The 25,839-nt window shown below is 47.6% G+C and overlaps 1 protein-coding gene and 1 pseudogene across 1 annotated transcript in view; one reads left to right on the forward strand and one right to left on the reverse strand.

Moving 5' to 3' along the window:
- Positions 1 to 25,839, reverse strand: part of ALPK2 (alpha kinase 2) — an 85,189-nt gene that overhangs the window by 23,731 nt on the left and 35,619 nt on the right. The window contains exons 2-7 of the mRNA XM_055080392.1: positions 20,261 to 20,312; positions 19,980 to 20,127; positions 15,104 to 15,231; positions 14,968 to 15,003; positions 11,006 to 11,280; positions 9,403 to 9,491 (exon numbers count right to left, since the gene is read on the reverse strand). Coding sequence (XP_054936367.1) covers positions 9,403 to 9,491; positions 11,006 to 11,280; positions 14,968 to 15,003; positions 15,104 to 15,231; positions 19,980 to 20,127; positions 20,261 to 20,312 — 728 coding nt within the window. The remainder of the gene's footprint in view (positions 1 to 9,402; positions 9,492 to 11,005; positions 11,281 to 14,967; positions 15,004 to 15,103; positions 15,232 to 19,979; positions 20,128 to 20,260; positions 20,313 to 25,839) is intronic.
- On the forward strand, positions 6,293 to 7,692 carry LOC112067135 (developmental pluripotency-associated protein 4-like; annotated as a pseudogene).

The following is a 25,839-nucleotide window of genomic DNA, read 5'->3' on the forward strand; positions in this document are numbered from 1 at the left end:
TTCCCTCCCATTCAGTCTTGAATCCGCTCAAAGTGACTTTCCTGCTTAAAGAAGCCTCGGCCAAGGGCACCACAAGCACCATATTGCTGAGTCTAATTGTCCCTTCTCAGCCCTCATCTTACTTGCCCTCAAAGGCACTGGACCATGGATCGCTCACTTCTTTTTAAGACACTTTTCCATGGCTTCCAGAAACTCACTTCTTCTTGGTTTTCTTTCTGCTTCACTGGCTACTTCCTGTCTCCTTTCCTGGTTCCTCATTTCTCCCCAACCTTTACACCCTGGCACGCCCTGGGATAGCTCTTCTCACTCTGCACACATTCCCTAGTGACCCTCCTTGTTTTAAATACAGTTCATATGTCGGCAGTTTCCACATTTATATCTCCAGCCCAAACCTCTCCCCTGAACTCCCAACTCACATCTCCAGCAGCCTACTCTCCAGCTACACTTGATGTCTAAAAGGTGTCTCAAATTTAACATGCCAGGTCTTCCCTGGTGGCGCAGTGGTTAAGGATCCGCCTGCCAATGCAGGGGACACGGGTTCAAGACCTGGTCTGGGAAGATCCCACACGCCACGGAGCAACTAAGCCTGCAAGCTACAACTACTGAGCCCACGTGCCGCAACTACTGAAGCCCACGCGACTAGAGCCTGTGCTCCGCAACACGAGAAGCCACCTCAATGAGAAGCCCACGCACCGCAACGAAGAGTAGCCCCCGCTCGCTGCAACTAGAGAAAGCCCGCGTGCAGCAACGAAGGCCCAACACAGCCAAAAAATAAATTTAAAAAAAATTTTAACATGGCCAAAACTGAACTAGTCATTTACCTCTACCCAACATCTGTAGAGTTGATTGGCAACTCCACCTTTGCATTCTTTCCCTTCAACAAAAATCTGCTGAATAGCTTGTGCCAGGATCTCAAAGATTCAGGGGAGGGGAGACGAGACACACAGTCCCTGATTTCCAAGGGCAGTCGTTGGTGAGGTGCCCAGAGGAGGGACACCTAACCCCCAACTCCCAGCTAATAAAGACAGTCAGCAGCCAGGTGTGTGTGGCCTGAGTTGTGAAGGCTAAGGAGGAATAAGCTGGCAGAGTGGGAGGCAAGAGGGAGAGGCCATCCAACGACTCCATCCCTGTGTTTGGTACCCACAGCTCAGTCTCCCTCCATCCACACCCACACAAGCCAGTCTGAGTCCCACCTCCTGGTCCTCTCTGCACCCTACCTGGCCTGGCCTGAAGCTTCCCCGACGCTTCTGAGTTCCACCCGGTGATGCTCTGCCTCCCCCTCCCCCTTCCCAGATGCAGTTAGTCCAGCACTGAACAGATCTGGTGTCACAACTGCCCATTCCCTTTTGTCACCAGCCGAGGAATAAATTGCATGAGAGCTTGTGAAAGGCTATACATGAACCCACCTCACCCACTACTCACCGCAGGAAAATACGTGTACATCAGGGTCAGCACCCTGTTACCTAGGGACCAGATCCAGTCGGATGCCTGTTTTCATACAGCCCGCAAGAATGGTTTCTACAGATGAACATTTGCAATTGATTGGCTTTTAGGGAACACTAACTCTGAACCCCAAATGTAAGCAAAGTTACTTTAAAAAGTTAGCAAAATGCTACTTACAAAGAAAGAATTCCATTCTTCTATTAGTAAACCTGTATAATTCATCAATAAAGATTTGTAGATATTGGTTTTCTTTATTGTTACATAGGCATCTACATAATAGCGTTGATTTTGCCTATGGACCTACACAGCCTAAAATAGTTACTATCTGGCCCTTTGCAGAAAGGGTTTGCCCACCCCTGGTCTCAAGTTTTGTCTTCTGTTGGTGAATTCTTTTGTTTCTTCTCTCTGCCTCAAGGTCACAAACGTGTTCTTGTCTCCCCATCTTAAAAACAACCAGCACCGCCCTTCCTTTGGGGGGACTTTGCCCTTAGATTTCACTCTGATTTTCCTTGTTTCCTTCACTTCTTGAAAGGGGCGCCTCCATTTGTATCCATGGCCTCAATTCCAATTCCCTCTTTGACCCATTACCCCTCATCTTACAAAGTCCCCGCCTGCTGCGTCATCCATTCTGATGGCCTCTAATTATTCCCCAGGATCCTTCTGCAGCATCTGACAGTGTCTGCTTAATTTTTATTGGCATATAGTTGGCTTACAATGCTGCGTTAGTTTCTGTCGTACAGCAAAGTGAATCAATTATACATATACATATATCCACTCTCTTTAGATTCTTTTCCCATATAGGCCATAATAGAGTATTGACTAGAGTTCCCTGTCCAACACGGTAGGTCATTAAATAGATAACTAATAAGCTTCTGACAGTGTTGACCCCTTTTTCCCTCCAGAATCAGCCTCTTGCCTGGACTCTGGGGACAGTGCCCCCTCCTGGCTCTTGTTCTACTGATGTCGCCCCTGAGCATTTGCTGGCCCCCGCTCAGCACTGACTCCGACCCCTGCACGTTCGTGTTTCTCGAGCTTCCATCCCCGGTCCTTCCCTCCCCTTGTTCTATGCACTCTACGCAGGTAAGACCACCATTTGCACAGTTGCCGTGATCGTCTGTATGCAGGTGCCCAGCAAACCAGCTCGCTGCTTCCCTTCTCTTTCCGCTCCAGGCTTAGATGACCGAATCGCTGCAGTCTGATGGCCCACAGAGACCACAAAGCTCAGACTCGGCCTACGCGAAATTATTCGCCTCGCCTTACACCTGCATGAGTCTCCTTCCTGCCTTTACCGTCTTCAAGTGGCGGCATTGTCTACCCAGTCTCCCAAGTTCAGAGCCAACCTTCTCTCCCTTTTTACTCCTTCCATGAAGTCTGGTTAAACACACCTACCTACCGAATGTCACGCAAGCCCATTCTTTCCTCTCAAACTCCCCATGGCCATGGCTTCGTTCCACTGTCACTGCCTCTTTCTTGGGCGACAGAAACAACTTTCAGACTGGTCTCACCACGTCCAGCCTCTGGGCCTTGTCCTTGGACATCCATTGCTGACGGGCAGATAGCTCTAAGAGCCACATCCGCACAGGGGATTTTTAGGGCAAGGAAACTACTCTGTATGATACGTTATAGTTATCATACGCTATAGTATCGTTAGACATTCGTCCAAACCCACAGAATGTACAACCCTAATGTACACTGTGGCCTTTGGGGGACGATGACGTGTCACTGTGGATTCAATTATAACAGATGTTCCCTTCTGCTGGGGGATGTTGGTAATGGGGGAGGCTGTGTATGTGTGTAGCCCGAGCGGATACGGGAAATCTGTCCCCTCCATTCCATTTTGCTGTGAACCTAAAACTATTCCAAAGATTAAACTCTATTAAAAACAACAACAACAACGTGTCTGCTCCGTTGCTCAAGGCTCCCCTGCTGAAAGCTTCTGGTTAGCCCCTGTCTCCCTCTCGCTCCAATGCTCATTAGCTGAGCATTGAAAGTTCTTTGCATTCTGGCCCCCACCCTGCCTCTGGCCTCTTTCTCTGCCTCTCCTTTTTTCTACCCTGCCAGTACTCTAGATTTACTGAGCATTTTCCATCTCCTTGGAAACCTTCTTTCACAGCTCTTCATTTCTTTCTTTGAACATGCTGTTCCCTTTGCTGTCAGTTCTCCACCCTTGCTCTCCATCTGGCAAACTCCTACTCATTCTTCAACACCCTCCTCCTCCTGGGAGCTTTTCCAGACCCCCTACCTCCTCCATGTCCCCGTAACTCCTTGCACTTCATGCCACCACACTGGGTTTTGTCCTCCATGCCTTGCACTCCCACTGGCTGTGAGGGGCAAGAACCTGTTGCATTTTCTTTGTATTCTTTTAAGTGCTCATCACCTAGCATGGAACAAAGCCTGGCTCATGGTAAACGCACAGCGTTTGGCAAAAATGAATGAATGTTTATATAGGACAAAGTTTCTCAGTTTCGGCATTATTGAACTTTGGGGCCAGATAATTCCTCATTGTGGGGCTGTCCTGTGCATTATAAGATGTTTAGCAACATCTCTGGCCGCTTCTCACTAGAGGCCAGTAGCACCCCTCCCAGTCACAACCATTAAACTGATAGAGGATCTGATCTGACAAACCTGTAGACAGTCAGAGAAGAGGTCACCTAGTTAAGTGTTGATCACATAGATGTCATTTTCAAGGACTTAATATGATAGCCACCCCAAGGAAAAAGTAAGACGCTGATTTTTTGATGTTCATTAATGTAAAAAGTATTTTTAATACAGATTATTTGTCAAATGGGTAAACAAATAGGTATAAGTCCCTAATGCAGGCCCCTAACAACTGTCGATATATTTAACGGCTCAGAAAGTAGGCTTCTGGAAGGGTCTAAGTTCCCCCCCCCAAAAAAAAAACATTAATGGTGTGACAGTCACCTGCATCCGGTGATGGTCACCTGGGTTGGGGAGGGGAATGGCTGGTGTCAGTTCTCTTAGTAAAACCACACAAAGAGCCCTATAATGAAAAGGCCTCAGCAGTGGCCCAGCTCTTGAGTCAGGATGTCTACAGGTAAAGATATAGAACAATTCTGCAACACTTAGTAACCAAATCCAAGCTTAGGAAAAGTCAGGAGGGCAGCAGGGCCGGTGGCCTCCTTTCTCCCTTCAAAAATACTATCACTGACACTACCATCATGTCTCTCTCTGTGGGGACGTGGGTCCCCTTTTCCAGTGAGATGAGGGTGAAGGCCTCTTACTTTGAAGGGAGGCTTGAGTTGGACACCCCGGCCGGCTCTGCACTCACACCACAGGGCGCCGCCTGCTTCCCCAGGGGTGAGAATGGAGCAGAGAGGATTCCCCCACAGCACTGAGCGCATCCGGGCCTGTGCTGTTCCACCCACATCCTGCCTTCCCCCGGGAGTTCAGCTGGAGGCTACACACAGGTGTCAACTTGAGTCAAAGATTGTTGGGAAAACATTTCTATATTAAACAGACAAAGAGGGAAGGCGGATACGAAATTCAAGTGAATTTTAAAGACACAAAAGGTAACATTTCAAAGAAACGACTCTGCAGGCAGATTACGTCAGACTAAGCCCCCAGAGCTTTTGAAGGGAACATATTTATCCTCCTCTGCCATTTACGAGTACTTCCTTGAGCAAATGTGAGAAGGATGCCTCCTTTCCCGCCCCATGTCAGAAGAGGAAAGAGCCCTTCTCTCAGGAGCAGATCTGGACCGGGACAATGTCCTTTGAGACACCAAGTGGCCGACCCTTCAAACACCAACGTTCTCTGATTACTAATCACAGCAGAAGTCATTTTAAGCACTATTTCTACTTCTAGGATGAAAGCGTTTGTGTCTTCTTTTATTAAAGAAATGTCAAGTATTAGCCAGGGGGCTGGTGGGCCCACCTGGGGCAATGGGCCCTTCCCAGCACCCCTGAAGTCAGCCTGGGGTGTCCCCAGCCTCCCTCTGACAACTTGGTCATTTCCGCAGGACTTGGGGCGTCCAGGTTGCCTCCTGAGGACGCCCTGAAGACAGCTGGCCACCGACCCTGCCGCAGGGCAAAAGGCTGTTCAGGGTTGACCTGGGCTCTTGTTCGTTCCGTAGCCCTAAAAACCAGAGAGGGAGCTGGCCGTGATTCAGGGTGTTAACTACGCATGGTCCCTGCCCAGGGGAATCCTTTGCATGAAGAACACTGACTCTACTGTCATTCACAAATTCAAAACCGGAAGCTGCAGAATGCGGAGGGGTTTCTCTTCTAGACACGCCCGCCCAGAAAAAGGGAAGCATAGGGCCAGCTTCGCGGTCTGGAAATAAACACATCGCCACCCCAGGCAGGCCAACCACCCAGCCCCGCGCCCTGGATCTGCAGAGGAGCCTGAGGCACGGCGGGGACCAGCTGGCGGCCCTCCCTTGGCTCGCCGCTTGGGAGCCCCTTCCCCTCACTGGCTGCCTCCTTGCACGGACCGTGCTGAGGCCCTCCCCGCTATGTTCTGCCCCTCCCCTCACAGCCATCTGCCAAGTGGCCACGTCCCCGTGGGCCCTGCTCGCCCTCCGTGCTCGGTGGAGCATCTAGAGGCTGACGGGTGGGCATCCGAATCATCTCCACCCCCACAGAGACACACGCGCCCCCCGTGCCCTGTCCACTCAAATACCGCTCACTTACACCTTTGCTAACATGGTTTCAAGCACAGAGCCCTTTGAGGAAGCCGCGTGGATCTTGGGCCACAGGGGCCGTTTCAGAAGTAAGGAGAACCCTGGTGCTCAGAAAGGAAGTCAAGGTTGGTAAAACGGAGAGGGCACACGAACAGGAGTGGAACTCCAGAGTCACAGGAAGAACACGCAAGCTGCAAATTCAAATCGATGTCGGCAGAAGCCGCAGAGGAACAGGGGCTTCTGGTGAACCAAATACACAGGCAAACTCGGCAAAGGGGACCCAAAGAAGTGATCTGTGAAAAAAATGACAAGGCTTCCTGTCCACAAAAGATGCCACAGTGTTGAGACGGCCTAAGACCTCAGAAGAAGACACCCATACCTCCATTACCTTCTAACCTGCTGCCCCCGCCGTCAGCCTGATTCACCAAGACGTTTTGCAGGCTGGGCGCCAGTGATTACCACCGAGAACCAAAGGCCGGACATGAGATGGACAGAAGCAGCCCTGCGAGCTGCTCACCCTCCTCAAAAAGCATTCCTGCCACAGCAGAAGAGGCCAGGATCCTATCAGCATCCCGAAGATAAAAGATAGACAAGGCGGAGCTACCTCGGGAAAGTTCTGATAAAAAGATGTCTTTTGATGGGACCGATTCTCCTAAAGTGGCTGCTCCTCCTGAGGAGGGGGCACCTGCCCTTGAAGGACCTACTGCTTTCCTTGAGGGAGTTAATACAGTCGTGTCAACTTCTGACCCAGAGGCTGTGCTTGCTTCCTGGAGCAGAATTGCAGCCGGGCCGAGGAGACAGACTCAGTGGAATCACAGGAGGCCGGCGTGGTCAGGTGGTGCGTGGTCCACGGGCGAAGTCTCCCTGCTCCCCCACTAGGGCTGGGCTCGTTACAGTTTCATGCCGGACAGGCTTGGGTTCTGGAAAAACCAAGGGGGGGCTCTGCACTCTTCTCCCTTCCTGCTGGCAATTTTCCACCCGACACCTGGGGGACCACAGGCTGCACCCTGAGTGTGTTCATAGGAACCAAGTGTTAGCGAAAAGCCTGCGGTGAGGCTACACCACCCGGAAAAAGGGTTCAGCTATAATGATAGTTAACGATAGAGAAGTGACTACAATCCACTCCATGGTGCCCCTTGACAGCTGAACTGTGGGCCGCTCCACACTCTCCATGCTTCCTGCTTACACGGGGTGCAGCCTGGCCAGTTGCAGGGGGGGAAAAAAAGCCTGTGAACTGCCTGACAGGAAACCACAGTGGAAGTGGCTCTCTCTGCAAAGAGCCCCGGCCCTAAGAGGGCAGAGGAGGAAGGAGATGAGACATTTTACAAATATGAATTCACTGAATGCAATTAATTTACCTGAAAGGGCCTCCAGTACGTTTCTACACTGGGGAAGACGGGGCTTATAGACAAAACTTGAAACTTGGTTATGTTCACCTTAAGCAATATTCAAACCTGTCATTGCCAGGAGTGGTTCAAACAGAAATGTGTCTTCTGATGTGACACAGTCTGTCACTGACAATCTTCTTGCCAAAAAGATGCAATATGCATCGCTTCACAAGGAAGCAATCAGTCCTGATTATACCTGTTGTCCCGGCATAATTTAGAGCCCCCCTTGTTTGGGGTAGCAGTCTCTTAGACATAGCTATATGTAAATATTCAGAGCTATGCATCCTGGAATGAATGATAAGTTATAGTTCCTCTAGTAAAAAGGGTGTTTTGGGAATAATTGGAGAAATTTTAATATAGATTGGATATTAGGTGATACTATAGCAATGTTAAATGTGTTGGTTTCGATAGCTGTTATGGTTATATAGGAATATGTACACAGAATCTATAGGAAGAATACAGAATTAACTATTAACAATTGGTCAATGAGGTGCGGAATATACAGGTGTTGTACCAACTTTTGTTGTTTCAAAATTTTTTAAAGTTTAAAAAAAAAAAAACAAAGAATGCTGTGTGTTTCCAGTATAGAATCCTGATTTTGGTTCAGTGAACATGGAGTCAGGCACAGATGCCCTTTTTTGGACCCTTATCCCTCCATGTACTGTCCTCGTCCATGAGTTCACAAATCCTCCCACCGTAAGGAAGGAAACGTATTTGGATACCAAAACATCCTCATCTGTCTCCAGGGCGGTGGCAGATTTGCTGCGAAGCTGATTAAGCCCTTGGCCTTCACCCGCACAGACCCTTTCCAAGTCCCTGGACACATCTTGATATTCATAATTGTGTTCTTTTCCTTAGAAAAGTCCCCAAGTTGTGTATGTGTCAAACTGGACAAAGCTTGGGTGTGCCCCTGCAGGAGGGCGCTGTGGTTCCACGCCTGGTGGACTGATTACGGGCAGGCGGATTCTTCCTCCTCAAAGAGGAACTGAAGAGGACAGAGCAGGAAGAGGGGTCTGGAGAAGCAAGAACAGGGCGAGTTCTCACGACAACCCAGTCCAGATTGCTGTCTTAGCGTACTTAACAGAAAAGCAATTGAAAGTGGTTTTCTTTGCATTATGTTAATTTTTCTTGAAGTTGCTGAGAATTGTTTGTATACTAAGTATGTTAAGCATTTCTTGGAGAAGAGCAGCAAGCATTAGACTTTATACATGGTGTTCCCAACATACCACCTCAGGGTTGTTTTTTTTTTTTCCCATTTCGTGAGTTAACAGAGATAATGCAGACAAGAGTTCCTTCCTTCTTTCCTCTCCTTTCCCAGTTTCTACTCATATGTAAATGACTGGTCTGTCTGAAATTTCCGACGTGCACTGGCACAGCCCTTTCTCTACCCATTTATGATCTCAACCAGATAAGCAGATCAGTAAATACAAGCTCCAGACACCCCAACATGTGCTTGTGCCAATCGATATTTAGTCAATGCGTGGATAAAAGTCAGTGTAGTTTACCTCTGTAGGGTTTCAGGAATCGGGTACTCTGCTCCTATATTCCTGATCACCCAGCTCATTCTTCCCTGACACACCACCATATTTATTTTCGTCACAGGACTCCTGTTCTCTTATATTTGTTTATGGTTTAGACAATGTAATACCCATGAGAGTAGATACATTTTCTATTTAACATGGTATATGCATTTATTTAATTATTCCATCCAACCATACATCTACTGGAATATCTAGCATGTATTTTTCTGCAAGCCTCTGGTGACGCAGTGAAGAGCAGGATAGCAGCTGTGTGTGCCCTCTCAGAGCTTACAGACAGACGTCAGTTGAGACGTGTGTCCTACTGTTTCTTCTCGCCCTCTCATCCCTCGGTGCCCCGCAAGTCCCCAACAAATTAGAGGGGGGGGACACAAGAGGGAATCATACTTACTCTGGCACTTCTCCAAAGCCTTCCAGAGGCTGTGCTTCAGCGGCATAGATCTTGGCATAGTATCTGGCGGTATTTTGAACGTAGCATTCCTAGATCACCCAAGTACATGGGAAAGCCCAGTGATTAGAAGAAATTCGGAGACCATTGCCCGGTAAGGCTCAAATTTCCTAATATAGGTTAAGCCAATGGATTTCCAAACCCATCCCTTCGTTGGGGGCACAGAAGCAACAATGAATGTAGCCTACAGTTGGCCACTTGCAGAGGAGCTCTGAGACCTGAAGGAACCATCCGGGTGAAGGTCAAATGGTCTCTAGGGCTAGGTGTCCCTGAACTGTGAAATTTCTAGAACCCGCATGGCTGAAGTTCACCCCTGAGCTAAGGGGATTGGTCCCTGGGCAGGATGTCAGATAGAGCACGGGGACTGTTGGATTTCCCATGAGCTATCCCACCTGAGGTTCTTCTTCAAAGGTGGAACTTGAGTTGTAAGTAATGAACACCTTGCCAAGATTGTTGGCTTAGAAAAGCCCTAGAGAGTGGAAAGCAGAATCCAGTTTGCTTTTCCTAAGTGGGAGTCTGGATGCTGGGGGATTTTCCATGACTGGGCCAGATGGCACTTGAAATCGAAGGAATATTCAGTGAAAGAGAAGAACAAAGAAGGATAGATTTGGAGGAAAAAGGAGTACAATTGGCAAAATCCTATGCTCAGAGAAGAGGGGCTGTCTTCATGAGTACCAAGTCCCACACGGCATTGCCACATCTGAGATGACCACGGAAGGACAGTGTTTGAGAGCACCCAAGAGACTCATCTGAGTCTAGCTTATTCGTTTTATAGGTTAAAAAAAAAAATTCAAAGGGCACCTAGTTTGTGAAAGAGCTAGACCCAGCTCTCCTGAAAGCTTGGCCAGCGCTGGCATAGAGTGAAATGCATGGACGGGGGGTGGGGGAGGAGTGGTGATGCAGGGGGAGAAGCTCGTGTTTTCCTCCCCTCCCCTCTTGCCTCAAGGGTCCCATGACTCAGTAGCATAGGAGGGAACTTAGGTAGAGACTTGGGTCAATCTCCCTTCATAGCTTATGGGTGGACACTGAACCTAACTCAGGAAGGCAGGAAACAGGACAAACGTTAACCCTTCTGAATATACCCCACCCTCCTTCCTCTTCCCTAAAACAAACTGAAGCACTCCAGAAACTACCGTTGATTTTAGCTGTCCTTGAGGATCCTTGGGAATCCTGGCATCCAGTGTAACTTGGACACCCCACTTCCCATGTCATTCTGAGTCCAGGTAGATCCAAACCCCCAGGGGTCTGATGGGGCTTCCTAGGAAGCATTCCTAGAAGTGATCCCAGCCAAGGTAGGAACTGGTGAGGCACCCCCAGACATAGACTAGTCCCAACTGGCTGGCACGAGGCCAAGAAATCATTCAGTGGCTGAGATGTGATCTCCAGCATTTAGCCTTAATCTAGTGACTCCTTCATAAACATACCCCAGAGGGAGAGAGACACCCTCTTGGAGACACCCCCATCCATTCTGAGTCTGATTTTCATCTCAGGGTGTCATGGGTCCGTCTCACACCTCAAGCAGCACTCTCAGGGCAGGTGGACCCACCTGGGCGGCGAGTTTGTAGTTCCTCTGGATGAGCTCATCATCGTTTCTGGTCCCGTAGGCAACGGCATTGTGCACCTTAAGCACACAGGCGTGGCCGGGCTTGAAGACTGGTGTGAGGCCCTGCATCACTTTGCTGCGGAAGGCTTTCCGGTGGACCCCTTCCCCAAAGTGCAATTCCTCCGTGGCAATCTGACCGCGCAGACGGCCCCCGAAGTAGCTGTCACTGAGGAAGTCTCCTCTGAAGATGAGTTGGCTGAATTCAATCTCTTCGTATACTAAAGATATAACACAACTTCCGTTGGACAGAAACATCTCCCAATCCTGCTCCTTGGCTAACGAGCATTCCCACACAGGGACAATGACAAGGTTGACCTACAGAATCTAGGAGGGGAAACCACACTAACTCCCAACAGGGGCATAGCTCGAAGGGGAGATGGTTCACTGAGGATGTAGAAGACCAAGGTGAGGCCCCAGGGGATCGGATGAGAGGGGAAGAGGACTGGGAAGACCAGGAAAAGAACTGTAGACAGATCCATTAAGCATGAACAGAAGCATGCGAGGTGATTAAAGGCAAGTTGAAAAGACAGATGAAATGTAGGAGGGAGGAAGTACCAGCTGTAAGACTGATCTGCTAGCTCATTGATCTGCTGATCAGTGTTTCCCAATCTTTTTTTTCATCGTTGCCTTCTGCAAGGATTCTCTTTAGTCTTCCCCCCCGCCCCAGTTGCTCCACAGAAAATTTTAATACCACAGACGTACTGTGTATCTGGTATGGCTATCTGTGCTTCATACACAAGGATAAGTTTTCTTTTGCCTCCCCAAGACCCAATTTTGTCCTCTTGGAGGCGATACTGCCTCTGTTAAGAATGACTGTGGTAGTCATAAGAAATAAGTGGGAAAAACCAAAACAAGTAAAAAGAACTCCCTCTGAAGAGAAGTTGAAAAAAGGTAGAATCATTTTGGATCTACTTGTAAAAAGTACTGAGTTCTCTATCAGCTCTTTGAGTTGATTCTGCATGTGTTCCAGATGATAATCAATTCTATCAGAATGTTGCATTTTTAAACTAGAGATGACCAAGCCAGCCTTCTGATTGGCTGAGAGAAGAAAGTAAGATGGCTTTCAATGAAATAAGATTGTTTCGATTTTAAAAAAACCACCTTCCACTCCTCAAAAGTCGATGAAAACTCATCTTTCTGAGATAGACATCATCTATCTGGTCGTGTGAAAAACCCACTTCACCTTTCTAGTTAGAATATTTAGCAAAATATTTTTCTCTTTGAAAAATACTTTCAAATCATATGTTTTAAGGGCAGTCTATGACCAATGCGAGCAGTTAAAAGTATAAGGGAACAGACTGTTCTTAAAGGGTATTGATTAGTGTCTAGACCTAGTTATTGTCAGAAAGAAAGGAGGCAGGTAGGGGATTTTCAAATAGAAAAAGTAGGTGAAAGTGTCAGTGAAAGAGTATTCAGAGAGTTGCTCCAAGGCAACTCTTTCACAAGGGCTAGCGGAAGGCTCCTGAAGGCTAACCTATTTTGGGTTTAGAGAGAATGGGGGCAGAGGAACGGGAAAACAGGTAGGTAAATGGGACATTTTCCCAAATAAATTTTAAAGGAGATAGGATGAAATCTGTGAAATAGCTAAGTAATAGAACGAGAAAGTTATAGAGAAGAGTATAGTTTAAGTTAAATTTTAGAATTAGGTAATGAAACGGAGAGGGAATGCTATTTATACAACCCAAATCTTAATTCCAGTTACATGATTGATTAACAGTTTTGCCCCCAAGACCTCTGAATATAGGAAATGTTTTATGTATATTCACCAGAGCCCAATAAATCTGAGCTATATTTACCACATTGTTTTCCTTCAAAAGTCCCAAAGTTTCTAAAATTCAGTTGTTCTTGAAAGTTAAAAGTTTGTGTATTTTAAAATTCACATTTAATTAACTAAAGACAAAAGTTGTTCCAGACTCTCTGCTTAGTAATAGAAAGGAGAATTGTTGGTGCTGTACTGTATAGGGATGGGCGTATGTGTGGAAGAAAAAAATACATGACAAGCATGGACTCCACCGTCCTCAATAATCCTGTCCATAATTTCCAGAAATGTCTACTTAACCAGGATAAAACAATGCAAGAAAAATACATCTTAGAATTTTTCTTTGAAAGCCACGTGTGCCATCATTAAGTTGTGCTAGCTTTATTTGAATCATTCATTTGGGGCTTTTATTAGATTTTTAGTTAGTGATCAACTTGTAAAATGTTATATGTTCCTCCTCTAGAGATTTAAATAAAATGTCTAGTGAGAGATTCCTCCAGATAAGAAAGGTGATAAAGCAGTCATTTGAAACTTCTTCATCTGAAGGTACACGGAAAGGCAGAGGAAGGTATAGCCTCCCCAGCCCAGTAAGCCATTGAAACTGGACCCCCGGTCTCATGGAGAAGCAGCTGGCAGAAGGTGATGTCTTCGGGGTCTAGACCCCAACCCAATGGTGGGAGGCACAGGGCTACAATAGCGGTGACCAGTACCTCATCCTCACTGGGGTCTCATTCCTGACTGGTAAAGCCTTGAGAGACTCTGCAAACTTAACCAGGTCAGAGCAAGAATCTGGGATGGGATGCCAAGTGATGCTAAGAAGCTGAGGAAACAGAGAAACCCTTCTTCTGAAGGTCATTTTGGTTTTTGATATAAGAAAGGACATTCTTTTGCATATTTAGATTCTTGGGAGGATGTAGGGAAGGATTTTAAATTACACAAGTACATGACACACTAAAGACCTGTAGCATTTGAATGGTTTGTGAAGAGTTGGTATTTAAGTCTGTTGTTTTGGACAAATACCACATTATTTGCTAGACCATTTCTCAGTCGAGATCCCAGCTCCTCGCCTTTAATTACTAGACGTTACTGCATCTTGATTATCTGTACTGTCTTGTTTTCACAGAGGTTTCAGGGTTTTTATTTGCCTTAAAAGAAAATCAGCACATCCAGTATACACTGGCGGTTTAAACTTGGCCATGATGAGAGTATTTGCACCACAGAAATTGGAAAACTGTACAAATCAGGGCCTCCCCAACCCCCTGGCAGGTTGTTAACAGTTTGGCAGCAGATCACTGGGTGTGGATGGGCTCGTGTGCTGGGGATGGATAATTTTCCCAACAGGAAATACATGACCAGCATGGACTCAGTGGGGGGCCCAGAGGCAGCCTGAATGTTCAAGGGCAGCTGGTAGCTTGTTGCTACACCAGGAGTGCGCAAGTGCCAAAGGAAAGCACAAAAATCCATCTCCCATTTCCACTAGGATGCAAAGGAATGGACTTATTCTCCTAGACACCTGACTCTTTGGGAATCTGCTCAGCTAGTCGAACTGAAAAGTAAAACAATTGAAGAAACAAAACATGCTGTGTGATGTAGAGAACAAACGTATGGACACCAAGCGGGGAAAGCGGGCGGGGCGGGGGGGTGAGGGTGTGTGATGAGTTGGGAGATTGGGATTGACGTGTATGCACTGATGTGTATATAAAAAAAATTAATAAAATTCAAAAACAAAGATAAGAGATAACAAGTGTTGGTGAGAATGTGGAGAAAAGGAAACCCGAAAAAACATGCTGTGTAAGTGCCAGAGGCTGAAAAACCCCATGCAGATGGGCTGGATGCAAGTCTGGTGCTTCACAGAGAAAGACTAACCCCAAAGGTGCCCCCCCCGCCACCGCCAACATGGTCCCAACAACTGCACAGTCTGATCTCTTTAATAATTCACTTCTGGACATCTGGAGCCTAACGCACTTATCACAGGCCCTGCAATCAGGATGAAATAGCTTATGAATTGTCATTCATTTCCCAGGCATTCCTGAGCTCTCTCCTACTTGGTTCAAAGAGTCGATGGGAATGTTGCTTCTACCATTGCCTATATTTCATGCTTCAGGATGCACCCATTTCCTCTGACGTCCAGCTCAGGTTAGCTTACCTTTAACATCTGGGTGACTTGAAAGTTGTTTGAGAACTGGAAGATGACAGAGAAGAGAATGCCTTCAGTACAAATCAGCATTCTGAACTGGTACGGGCTAGTGGTTTTCACTGGAAACGGCAAAGCTGAGGTTTACCTTCTGTGGTGAGGTTAAATTCCGTAGTCACTTTCCCGTAACTGTTCTTGACGCAGCAAGAATAGAGGCCCTGGTCCTTCTGACTGGCTTGAAGGATGGCCAAGGACACAGTGGAGCTGTCTCCTGCTCTGCATTGGGGGACATGAACGTGGGCATGCATCATCATTCTGAAGTTGCACTCTTCTAACAGCAGAGAGAAACTAACGCTTCCCTGCCCTCGTGAGTTCAGCCAACGGGCTGGCTGAAGGACGAGATCGTGATCAGCTGTTAGAGTTAACTTATTTGTAGGAGACGAGCAGCATGTCTCTGCTTCACATCCTCACTTCAGTATGCAATGTGAATGCACGGAAACACCTGGGAGGTTTGACTGCCATTAGTAGAGCAAAGAATGGAAAATGTGAACGCTGGGGGCTTTCGTTAACATTTCTGCTCAGAATTCCTCAGTTGTGTCGCTAATCCAGGTGTCCTGGGCTCAAAGGAAACCTGAAAGTTCCAAACGCAGACACAGTAAGAGACAGTAGAAAGGGGGTCTTTGCTGTGTATAAGGACTCATGGGCTGAAGAGTCTAATGGTGCGCGTCCCTAGCAAAGGCCATCCATCCATCTGCCTACCCAATCTTAAGTTCCGAGACTGTGCTCTGAACAGAAAAACGTGGTGGTGATAATGGTGATGGTCATGGCGAACGCGGGTTGAGCACTTGGTGTGTGCCAGGCACCGTGCTCATCACTTTCCGGTCTATTCCATGCCATCCTTGGAGCAATCTAACAAATGCTATTACTGTCCCCAGTTCACAGAAGAGGAAACTGAGGCACACTGAGACTAAGCAAGTGGCCTAAGGTCACACAGCTGATAAGAGTAGACTCAGGACTTAAACCAAGGTAGCCTGACTCTGGAACCCTCCTCTTGACTGTGATAAGCTGCCTCCAAGGGATCCGTGATCCCTGCCCTCAAATCGGGGATAATTGGGATTAGAGTTAAAGCCACAATCTTTGTTCCCAAGTCTCAAACAGAAAATGTACTTTGCAGCCAAAAAAATACTCAAATATTATTCTAGTTGTGTTCTATATGGTGAATTTTGTTAGACATTCACCAAGGTCATGTGTGTGCAGGGTATGTTTTGGTTCGTTTCACAATCCGACAGCAAAATCCGCTCATCTCAGTTTGCAGAGTCAACAGAAGTGTTGGTTATCGTTTAGCTTTCCACTAGACTTCAAGCCTCCGATTTACACATGCCTCTTCTGGAATGTACCCGTGGTTTAAAACAAAGTCCACTAAATCCTAATACTTCCTCCAAGCACATCCTGAGTGTACGGTTGAAAGTGGACAGGAACAAGCGCAGTTACAAGGGGAAGATTTCCTGCACAGGCTGCCAAATACCAAGAGTCACCGGGGGGAGGGGCAGGGGGCGCGCAGTATCCTCCTCTAGTGGCCTGTTGATCAGCACAGCGTTTGTGTCCCTGAAAGGGGCAGTCGAGATCGGCCAGAAAGGCTGGCGTCTGAACTAGAATGGTCCCGCGACAAGTTCCTTCCGGCCAAGAAATCCTGATGCTTGGCACAGAATCTCGGAGGCCTTTTTCTGTCTTGGCCCACAGAGGCCTCCTTCTAGGAGGGGTAGCTGAGGAGTCACAAAGACCTGGATTGAAATCCTGAGCTGAGCTCTGGTCTCTCACCCTCAGTTTCCTTGTCTGGGAAAGAGAGAAAAGAGCAAGATGCCCTCCTGGGTGTGCATCCGGAGCAAGTGACACCTGGCACGTGACGCCTGACTGAAGGGTCTAGTCTGGGGAGTGGCCACGAGCCATCAGCGGGGGTCAGCTGCTGTGTGCCCAGTACCCGGGGATTTGGTGATGGGGAAAAAGGCACAGTCTTCACCCGTGAGGGTCTTCCAGTCTGGGAGGAGATAGGCAAACAGAAAATATCCATATAAGCTGTGAGAAGTGAAAAGAAGTGGTCTTGCACCTTTTTTTTGGGGGGGGGGGCGGTATGCGGGCCTCTCCCGTTGCGGAGCGCAGGCTCCGGACGCGCAGGCTCAGCGGCCGTGGCTCACGGGCCCAGCCGCTCCGCGGCACGTGGGATCTTCCCGGACCGGGGCACGAACCCGTGTCCCCCGCATCGGCAGGCGGACTCTCAACCACTGCGCCACCAGGGAAGCCCCGGTCTTGGACCTTTTTGAATCAATAGGGGAAAAGCTCAGTTTCATATCCTGTTACCCTGTAAGGGACACAGGTTTTTGCTGTCAGAGGAAGGAACGGCCAAACGCACAAAGGGCCAAACAGGAGTGGAGCTTAGCCGGGGAGACAAGTGCAAGCAAAAGAAGCTCCAAGTGTGACCAGAGTTAACACAGCCAAGAACTAAATCGGCCGGAGGGAAAGGGCATCTAAACTGGGGGCTTCTCAGAAGACCCCAGAATCCATGAGCAGCCCCAGGGAGCAGGGGTGAGGATTGCCGGCACCCACTGCCCGCCTTCCAGCCTGGGTGGAGACCTCCTTCCAACGGCCAACCAAGGAGAACCTGCCTCTAATGGCAGCCAGCTCTTCCCTCCCTGCTTGTCCGGCAGGAATGATGTGATCTGTGCTCAGCTTTCAGCCAATCCACTCCATGGGGACAATGGCCCTTTCTAAAGCCCAGGCCACTCCCAAGCACCTCTCTCCCCAGAGTGGAGAATGGGTTCCTGGTTACCAAGGAGGTGCTGACGGCCAAGGTAGCACTGAAGGGTGCCAGCTTGAGATCTTCATGGAGCCAAGACATATACCACCATTGCACAGGCTACCACTTTCTTCTTGGTTTCCTCAGAGAACAGTCACCTTGTCCTAGCCATAAGAAAGTGTCCTGACACCTAATTTCCAAAATTCAGCCTATTAAGGAAAAGTATCCTAAACTTGGGGACAAAGGCAAAAGGATGATTGAGTGTCCTTTGTCTGGCACTGTTTAATGGGCTCACCCAAGGAGAATTTAGTTATAGGAGATGCTCCTCTGTCGGACTTTGCTATTTACTCTTCAAACATCTTTGTAAGATGTTACAGAAAAACCCGAAAGAACTTTTTGGTCAACCCAATAGAACCCACCCAGTTATAACTTCTCCTGGACAGAAACCTACAAAAGATAACTCCCAAGGTTTATTACCTGTTGAATATTAACAAGTTTCGTATCCACTTGCAAACATTCCAGCATTCTTTTGCCTGATTAACTGTATAAATTCATTCCTCAGATGTTCCTTTATACAGCTTTCCCATCTTACTCATTATTTAATGAGTTAGAGAAGGAAGATCTTTGTTACATGTTCCTATTACATTTGTTTGGCAGATCAACTTTTTGATAACTATATCTTGACAAAGCAGTGAGAGATTTCTTGGAGGGACATGTAAAGGAAACATGCAACCGGAATTAGGGGTGAAAATTTGATAACGTTTGAAAATCCACCTGAAATATAAATGACTTAATATCAAAGGAGTTATGACTCCCAAATCTCCAGTGGTGGCACAGAGAGGGCACATGGGTGCACCTAAGCCAGACAGTGCTACCGAGAAGAATGAAGCCAACCTCACCGAGAACTTAAAGGCCTTGGCCACGTGTCATTAGCAGATGGCATGCGTACTAAGGTCACACACTTTCTAGAGGGAGGCTAGGTTTTCTAAAGACACCTCAGATGGAAAAGGAACCTGAAAGATTCAAGTGCCAATTTTCAGCTTAGATCAAGAGCAAAAAACGCTGGTTCATTTTCCTGGCTGACGGCTACGGAAAGTACTTTAAATGAATAATTAGCACTTTTTTTTTTTTTTTTAAATAAAGCTCTAGGGAACCACCTTGATTTTTTTTTTTTAAATCAAGCCATTTATTCTTCATTGTAATTCTTAAGCCTTACATAAGACAAGCAGGGTAATGATGGCCTCTTAGGCCAAGCAGCTTTATTACAATCATAGCCCAGTTAGATTTTTCTGGAGTGATGTTACAGAAATGAAACTATACCTCAAGTCTTCCATCGTTGCATTTGGAACAATTTCCAGATGTGTTCCAAGCAGACATTTGATTTAATTTTACAGAAAACTGATTTCTCTCACTTTTTCAGCCTATTTGTGATCAGATTAGTGGGTTAAGAACATCTCCCGTGACTCAGGGAGCTGAGCTAGGACCTCCTTTGGCAGAAAGGAGCTTCTGAGAATTGTTTGAGTTAGGCTGGTTTCCATCGAGCCAGGGGACCTGTTTCTAGAATGAGTCACACCTCCTCAGGTGCAAAAGACGAAGCTTGATTCACCAGTTCACTCGAGCAAGCATTTATGTATTGCTGGAAAGGCTCTTTAGGAAGGTTTATTCCACACGGGGTATTCTGGGCAATGCTGCTCTCTCATCTCTCCCCTCCTCCTCTTCATCTCCTCTAACCTATGGCCCCAGATATAAACTGGTTTTCCCATCTTAGAGATGGCAGCTTACCACCCTGGGTAGATGCCACTTTTCTGTAACCTCACGGATTGTTTTTTCCTTTTGATTTACCTTCTTAGCTTTCTGTTAGGTTAATGGGAATTTATGAGAACAGCAAAATGCATGGGCATATGAAAGAGAGCTCTTTAATCTTGGGACCACAGAACCTCAGACTAGAAGATGATTGGACAGGTTCCCCTGATTTTAAAAAATGTAATGAAAGGTTTGTGCCTTCCTAAGGCCACCAAACGTGATGGTAGCCAAGGCAAGGCAAGAACACTTCACCATCCTCCCTGTCCAGGTATCTGTCCTTTTGTTACTTATTCTTCTTGGATACTTTGGGTGTGGAGTTTCTGCTTCAATCTTCCTTTTACTTCCTATAATTTACTATTTTCCTTTAGAACCATGTTGTGAAATAAACAACCAACTGTGAAAAGTAACGGGGGGTGGGGGGATATCGCACCTTCTCTGCACTTGGGCTATCGACTTTGAATCTTTCATCCACCAGACAGTAGAATCTTCATGAATCTCTGCAAACTGGCAGCTTAATTTTACGTTTCCAGAGTGGTCAGGGAACATCTCAGCCTGGATCTTTTTCAGTAATACTGGAGCTGGAAACAAGAAACTTGTAGGTCAGTATTCTTATAAGAATTGCAAAGAGCTTTCGGGTGGGCAAGAGACTTTCCCATTTTATCACATTTAATTCTCACTACAGTCCCAAGAGACAGGGATAATAATTATTACCCTCCATTTGGTGGATGAGGAAATCTGGTGTCTGAGGGGAGATGGCACCTTCCTAAACAGATAGAAAATGAACAAGTCAGTAATAGAAAACTCCCACTTTTCACTACTTAAAATTCCTGAGTGAGGTCTGCAATGCACAAAGTGAAACAGAACTTGAAACTTTAAAAAAAAGATGGGAGGGATGGGGGTTGTAGATACCGAGTCTATAGGATCTGGGCCAAATAAAGATGCTTTTAGATGACTACCAGATGATCCACGTCAAAATTAAAGCTGGGGGTTAGGAAGGAGAATAAACTCTGGACTAGCCAAGTAACGTGGCTAAGCCCCCAGGTGTAAAAGGCAACGGCAATAAGTCATTTGCTGAAGAATACTCATCCATCTTTCCCCTTGATCACACTTATCTTTGCAGAAAGATATCGGACATCACTGCAATCCATTAGGATATCAATTTCATTAGCGAAAGAGAACTGTCTACTTGAATGAAAGAGGAGCAATACACAATTCCCAGGGGTTAGGCTGAGCTCTTTTTAAATCAGGGACGAGAGGGTGGCACGCCAGGTAAATGTGTAATTACTCAGGGCAGCCACTGGGCGGCAGCCTAGACAAGAGGAGGATGGCTAACACAGCCAGGTGGTCAGAATAATTTGGCAGGTAGAGGTTACTGGAAACGTGGTGTCGGTCTATTTCACACTGAGTTTCATAATTACACAGCTTTGGTAACAAAATGTTATAGAATCCACAGCCAAGCCAAGAGTCATCAATACCGATGCTTTGTTTGCTCTGCTGCCTCAGATTCCACTACTGTGAGATCGTTAATGTGTTAAATGTGCCTCCCATCTCTTGGCAACAGACTTGGCTTGGATAACAGCGCGTATTTAAAAGCTTATTTTCTTCCCAGGAAGTAATAATGGGGCGCTTGGGTAACAAAGTCTTGCATTAGAGAGTAGCTCAGGGTACTAACAATACTATGGGAGAAAGATTAAATATACCAAGTCCTTACTGACGGCAAAACTCATTTCACTTCATCTGGCCCTACCTAGCTGCCGGAGCTAGGTGCTCTGGCCCACGGTGTCAAGCTCTCGCTCCAGAGTCTTGACCAAGCCCACTGCCCCACCTGGGACATATTTCCTCAAGGGCCCTTCCTGGGTGATTTGCTGATACCTAAGTGTTCCTAAGGCTGCCAACCCTGTCCTCACCCCGTTGTAAGTTCTGAAGACAAAATTGGGGGAGGGGAATTCAGGGAAAGGCATAAAATGGGCAGAACTAAATGAGGGTCTAGGATAGGAAGCTGGCTTGGTCAGGAGGCCTCAGGGCTTTGGGAAAGGACACCTGTCTGGGTGGGATGGAGGGGGGGAAAAAAAGAGGGAGCTAAAATGAGGCTCGAGAGGGAAGCTAGGTTTATCTGCTGTGTATATTCTGGCCAAGTGTTGAGGGTAAAGGATAGAGAAGTCCTCTGTGACTATAAAGCTTTGGTTGTACTAAGCTCTGAATGTGGAAAAAAAGTGTACTCAAGTTTGTTCTATTTCTTTCAGAGTTATCCAAGGCATCCCTAACATCCCAACACATACACACACTCCTAACTCCTACCCATCCCACCCCCAGAAGGCTGTGCACCCTGTGGTTGCAGCCCTGCATGCCTGGGGAGGCTGGGCAGCTCCGGGGATCAAATCCTCCAACAGCACCTGGATGGTCCTTTCTCCCACGGAAACAGACAAGAAGTCCAAATAAGATTTTTTTCCTCTGGGCTGAAACCACTTGAGATCTCTTGAAAACATGCTTTCATTCTCTCTAAATATGTTTTAAAACTCGGAATGCAGTTTTGTGTTTGATCTTTTCAGCAGCAAGGGCTGTGGGCCCGTTTGCTGAGGTCTGGGAACACAGTAAGCACTCAGGTAAGAGGAAAAGTCTCTCCCCCGGGGTTAGGGAGGGCCGCAGCGTTCTGCTACAGCTCGGGCAGGCACGTTACCTGGCTGCAATCTCTTCTGACTTCTGCCAGGTTTCATGGGAAGGGAAAGAGCTCAGGAAGAAGAGGCTGAAATCTGGGTGATGGGATGGAATTTGGCATTGACTCGGTTCTCCAGGCGAAGCAGAATTGACTGCAGTTACCGGGGCTCTGAGCCTCAAGTGGTCTGAAACCTGGAACAGAGACCCGGGGGGACTCCCGGCTCAAAGGGGAGGGCAAGTAGGAGAGAAACTTTACACTCAAATTTGGAAGAAAACCCAACACCCAATCAGCCACTTCTAATGAAAAAAAAAAAATGATTAAAAGGAGACTGCTGGACTGTACCTAAATGTTTTTCTGTAAATCCTGTTTAGCATGTGGTCTATTTAATTACACTAATTAGCTACACTGATTAATGCTTCTGTTTCTTTAAAAAAAATTTTTGAAGGATAATTAAACAGAAGGCGTAGTAATCACGCCCCCTCGGTTAAGCATACCTACAAGGCAGCCTATATCAGTGGTCCTCCCAGCACATCACCCAAGAACTCGTTAGAAACGCACTTTCTCCGGAATCAGGAACTCTGGGGTTGGGTCCAGCAACCTGTCTTAACAAGCCCTCTAGGGGATCCTGAGGCCGCTCAAGTTTGAGACCCAAGGGCCTACATGCCAGCCCACTGGTCACAGCCGTAGCACCCGAGGCCTCCCCAGTGGACATGCACCTTAACTGCAAGGGCTCAGGAGGACACACGAACTTGACATCAGGGCAACAAACCCAAACTTTAACAATGATAGGAAGCAACACAGCCTCACCTGTCCCTTCGCTTTTGCAAGGTGGCCTTTTGGAGTCTTTTTTCTCATCTGTGCGTGATACCGATGTTTCGAGTTTAGGACTCCTTTTAAGAAAGACTGAGTTCTTTCTGGCGTTTTCTTTCTCTTCCAGTCTCAGCCTCAGGGTGGCCACCCTGGACAGAATTTTCTTCTTTACTGCCTCAGCTACGTGTCCACTCCCTGGGGTTTCTTGCTTCCCCTTGACCTCCTCTGACCCAGTCACTGCTGGAGGGGCCCTGGGGAGGCAGCCAGCTTGGGCCACCACAGGGCCCACCTTCTCCTCCCTTGACATTTTCCCACGGCCAAGGGTGGAGCCCTGCTGGCAGGGGTCCTGCAGCATCTTAGGAACTTTCTCTGATGCACATTCTCTGGACATGAGTGTTGCTGCCGGGGAGCCAGATGTGCTTGTGGGTTTGGTTTCCCCAACTGGGGGCTCCTCTATTTTATGTTCCTCAATTTTGTGGCTTCTTGAAAAGCCTGTGATGCTTCCTTCAAGAGATGAAGTAAAAGGCCCCCAAGTGAGCGCACTAGAAGGGGGCACATGTTTCCCACACTCACTCTCAATAGCTCCCCCTTCCTTTGAGTCAGAAAACGCACACTGATGGTTTCTGGGCTCCACTAAATCATTCTCAGGGAGGTCATGACTTTGACTTGTGGAGCTGTGAGTATCAACGCCAGAGGCGGGAGTCATTCTTGCAAGACCGCTAGAAAGAGGTAAAGTGGGGGAAACTAATTCTGCTCTGTTATTTCTACTTTGTTCAGACTCCGCTAAGCGCCTCTCACTGCCTTCTTGTATTTGGCTTCTGCCGCGTCCCCTTGGAATCGTTTCCCCACCTTTGACAGGACCCGGGACAGGCAAAATGGCAGACTGTACGTCCCCCTTTGCTTCGTCATGTTGACTTTGTCTTGCCCCCTCTCCCCCACTGTGCCCTTGGTCTCGGCTGATGCTGTTTTCACTTGGAACGGCTTCCCCACTTTGCCGGGGGCACGGAACTTGCAAGATGGATGGTTGGACTTCTACTCTCTGGCCCAAGTTTCCATCATTCAATTTGCTCTCCACGCTGATGGCCCCCAGTGTGGATTCAGAAGGCTCTGGTGTTTCCACCCTGGCCCACTCCACACTTGTTTCATCAGTGGGATCTACAGAGGACTCTAAGACTTTAGGGCAGGTCAGGAACTGTTTAAAGAAGGCAGGGCGATCCATCTTGAGTTGGCTTTCCTCTTGGTTTTGACTTACACTGTTAACATTTTCCTTCCTTCCAGTTCTGGAAGCCTCTGATAGCAAGTCTGTGACACATAATTCTTTTTCATCTACAGGGTCCACAGAGGACTCCAGGAGTCTGGGTTGGCTCAAACACTGGGAGGAAAGACAACTCCAGTTTGCGTGGCCAGCTAGGTCTTCACCTTTACGGATTTCTCTGTTATTAGCAGTTGCTGAGCCAGACTCTGCCTGAGGACTACAGGCTGATGCTGTCTCAGAGGGGTCCAGTTCAGGCACGGCAGCATCAGCCTTTAGAACGTCAGATACAGCCCAGAGCCTACCAGGGATGAGACTAGGTTCTGACTCCTTGCACTTAGAATCTGTCAGTTGTCTTGGTGGCCAGGTTTCTGAAATGGAAGCCTCTAGAGTTATAATCTTCAGCTCTTTACCTGCTTCCCAATATCCTGGACTGCTCTCTTTAGACTCCCCCGGAAGGGTATTAGAGAGAGACGGAACATTACTCAGAGCCTGACTATCATCTTCCATTGCAGATTCAGCCCCCAGGGGCACACGAGTCCTCAGGCCCGAGCTCTGTTCTCGTCCCTCCCTGGAGTTGGCCGATGAGTGGTCCGAGAGCGCCAGGTTTATTTCCCCTTGTACAGCAGATGTCGTGGGCAAGCTCTCTTGGAAATTTTCGTCAAGGGAACCCTGCTGGACCCTCTGTGTTGTTTTACTTCCTTTTTCTTGGAAATTCTCTTCAAGGCTCCTAGTGTCTGCTCTGTGAACGGTCTGGCTCTTCTTTCCAGACTGGTTATCAATCTGAAGAGGGGAATTGCTACAGAAATCCTCTCCCTCTGGGAGCTGAGGAACGTGGACGTGGGTTCCTGGTCCACTGGGAGCCACGCACGCTAGCCCTTTGGAAGATTCAGCTGTAGAACCGTTTAAAATATGACCCAACTGTGCATTGGAAGGAAGTTGAGAAATATTGTCATCTGGTGCCCGAGGTGAGCTCTCGTCAGGGCCACCTACATGGCTGTTCCCAGCAACTGAAACAGGGAGGTATTTGGGTGGGTGGCCTTTGGTGGCAATGGTAACAGTGGATGTGTCCCCGGTCACCTCAAAACACTCAAGATTAGCAATTAACGTTGTTGGCTTCTCCTGAGGAAACTTCGCTGTTGAACCATGACTGGCTGGTGTGTCTGCAGTGACCGGGGCACCGGAGCTAGAGCTCTCGTCACCACCTTCTTTAGACCATTCCAAAGAGTCATTCTCAGAAGACAGAGGCTGTCTTTCCTCGAGCCCACCTGAGTGACTGGGGCTCAGCCTCTCCTGACCAGCCTTTACCATGGAGGCCAACGTGGAGGTGGAACCCTCCACCTTGGAGACATTTTCCCCGGCGGCACCTTTACTGGCTTTCTGTGAAATGTTCCAGGTGAGAGTACTGATAAAAAGAGGGAACACGGCAGAGGTTCTCTCACTGCTGCTTCCGTATGTAGACTGTGGAGGCTCAGAACCTTGTGTTTGAGAAAGAACATCCAGTGCCTTGTCATCAGAAGAACACAAATCAGATACTTTGCTTTGACCTGCCAGCGTGAAGTCCACGGAGCA

This window comes from Physeter macrocephalus, chromosome 19 (genome assembly GCF_002837175.3).
Source record: "Physeter macrocephalus isolate SW-GA chromosome 19, ASM283717v5, whole genome shotgun sequence".
Classification (NCBI taxonomy): Eukaryota; Metazoa; Chordata; class Mammalia; order Artiodactyla; family Physeteridae; genus Physeter; species Physeter macrocephalus.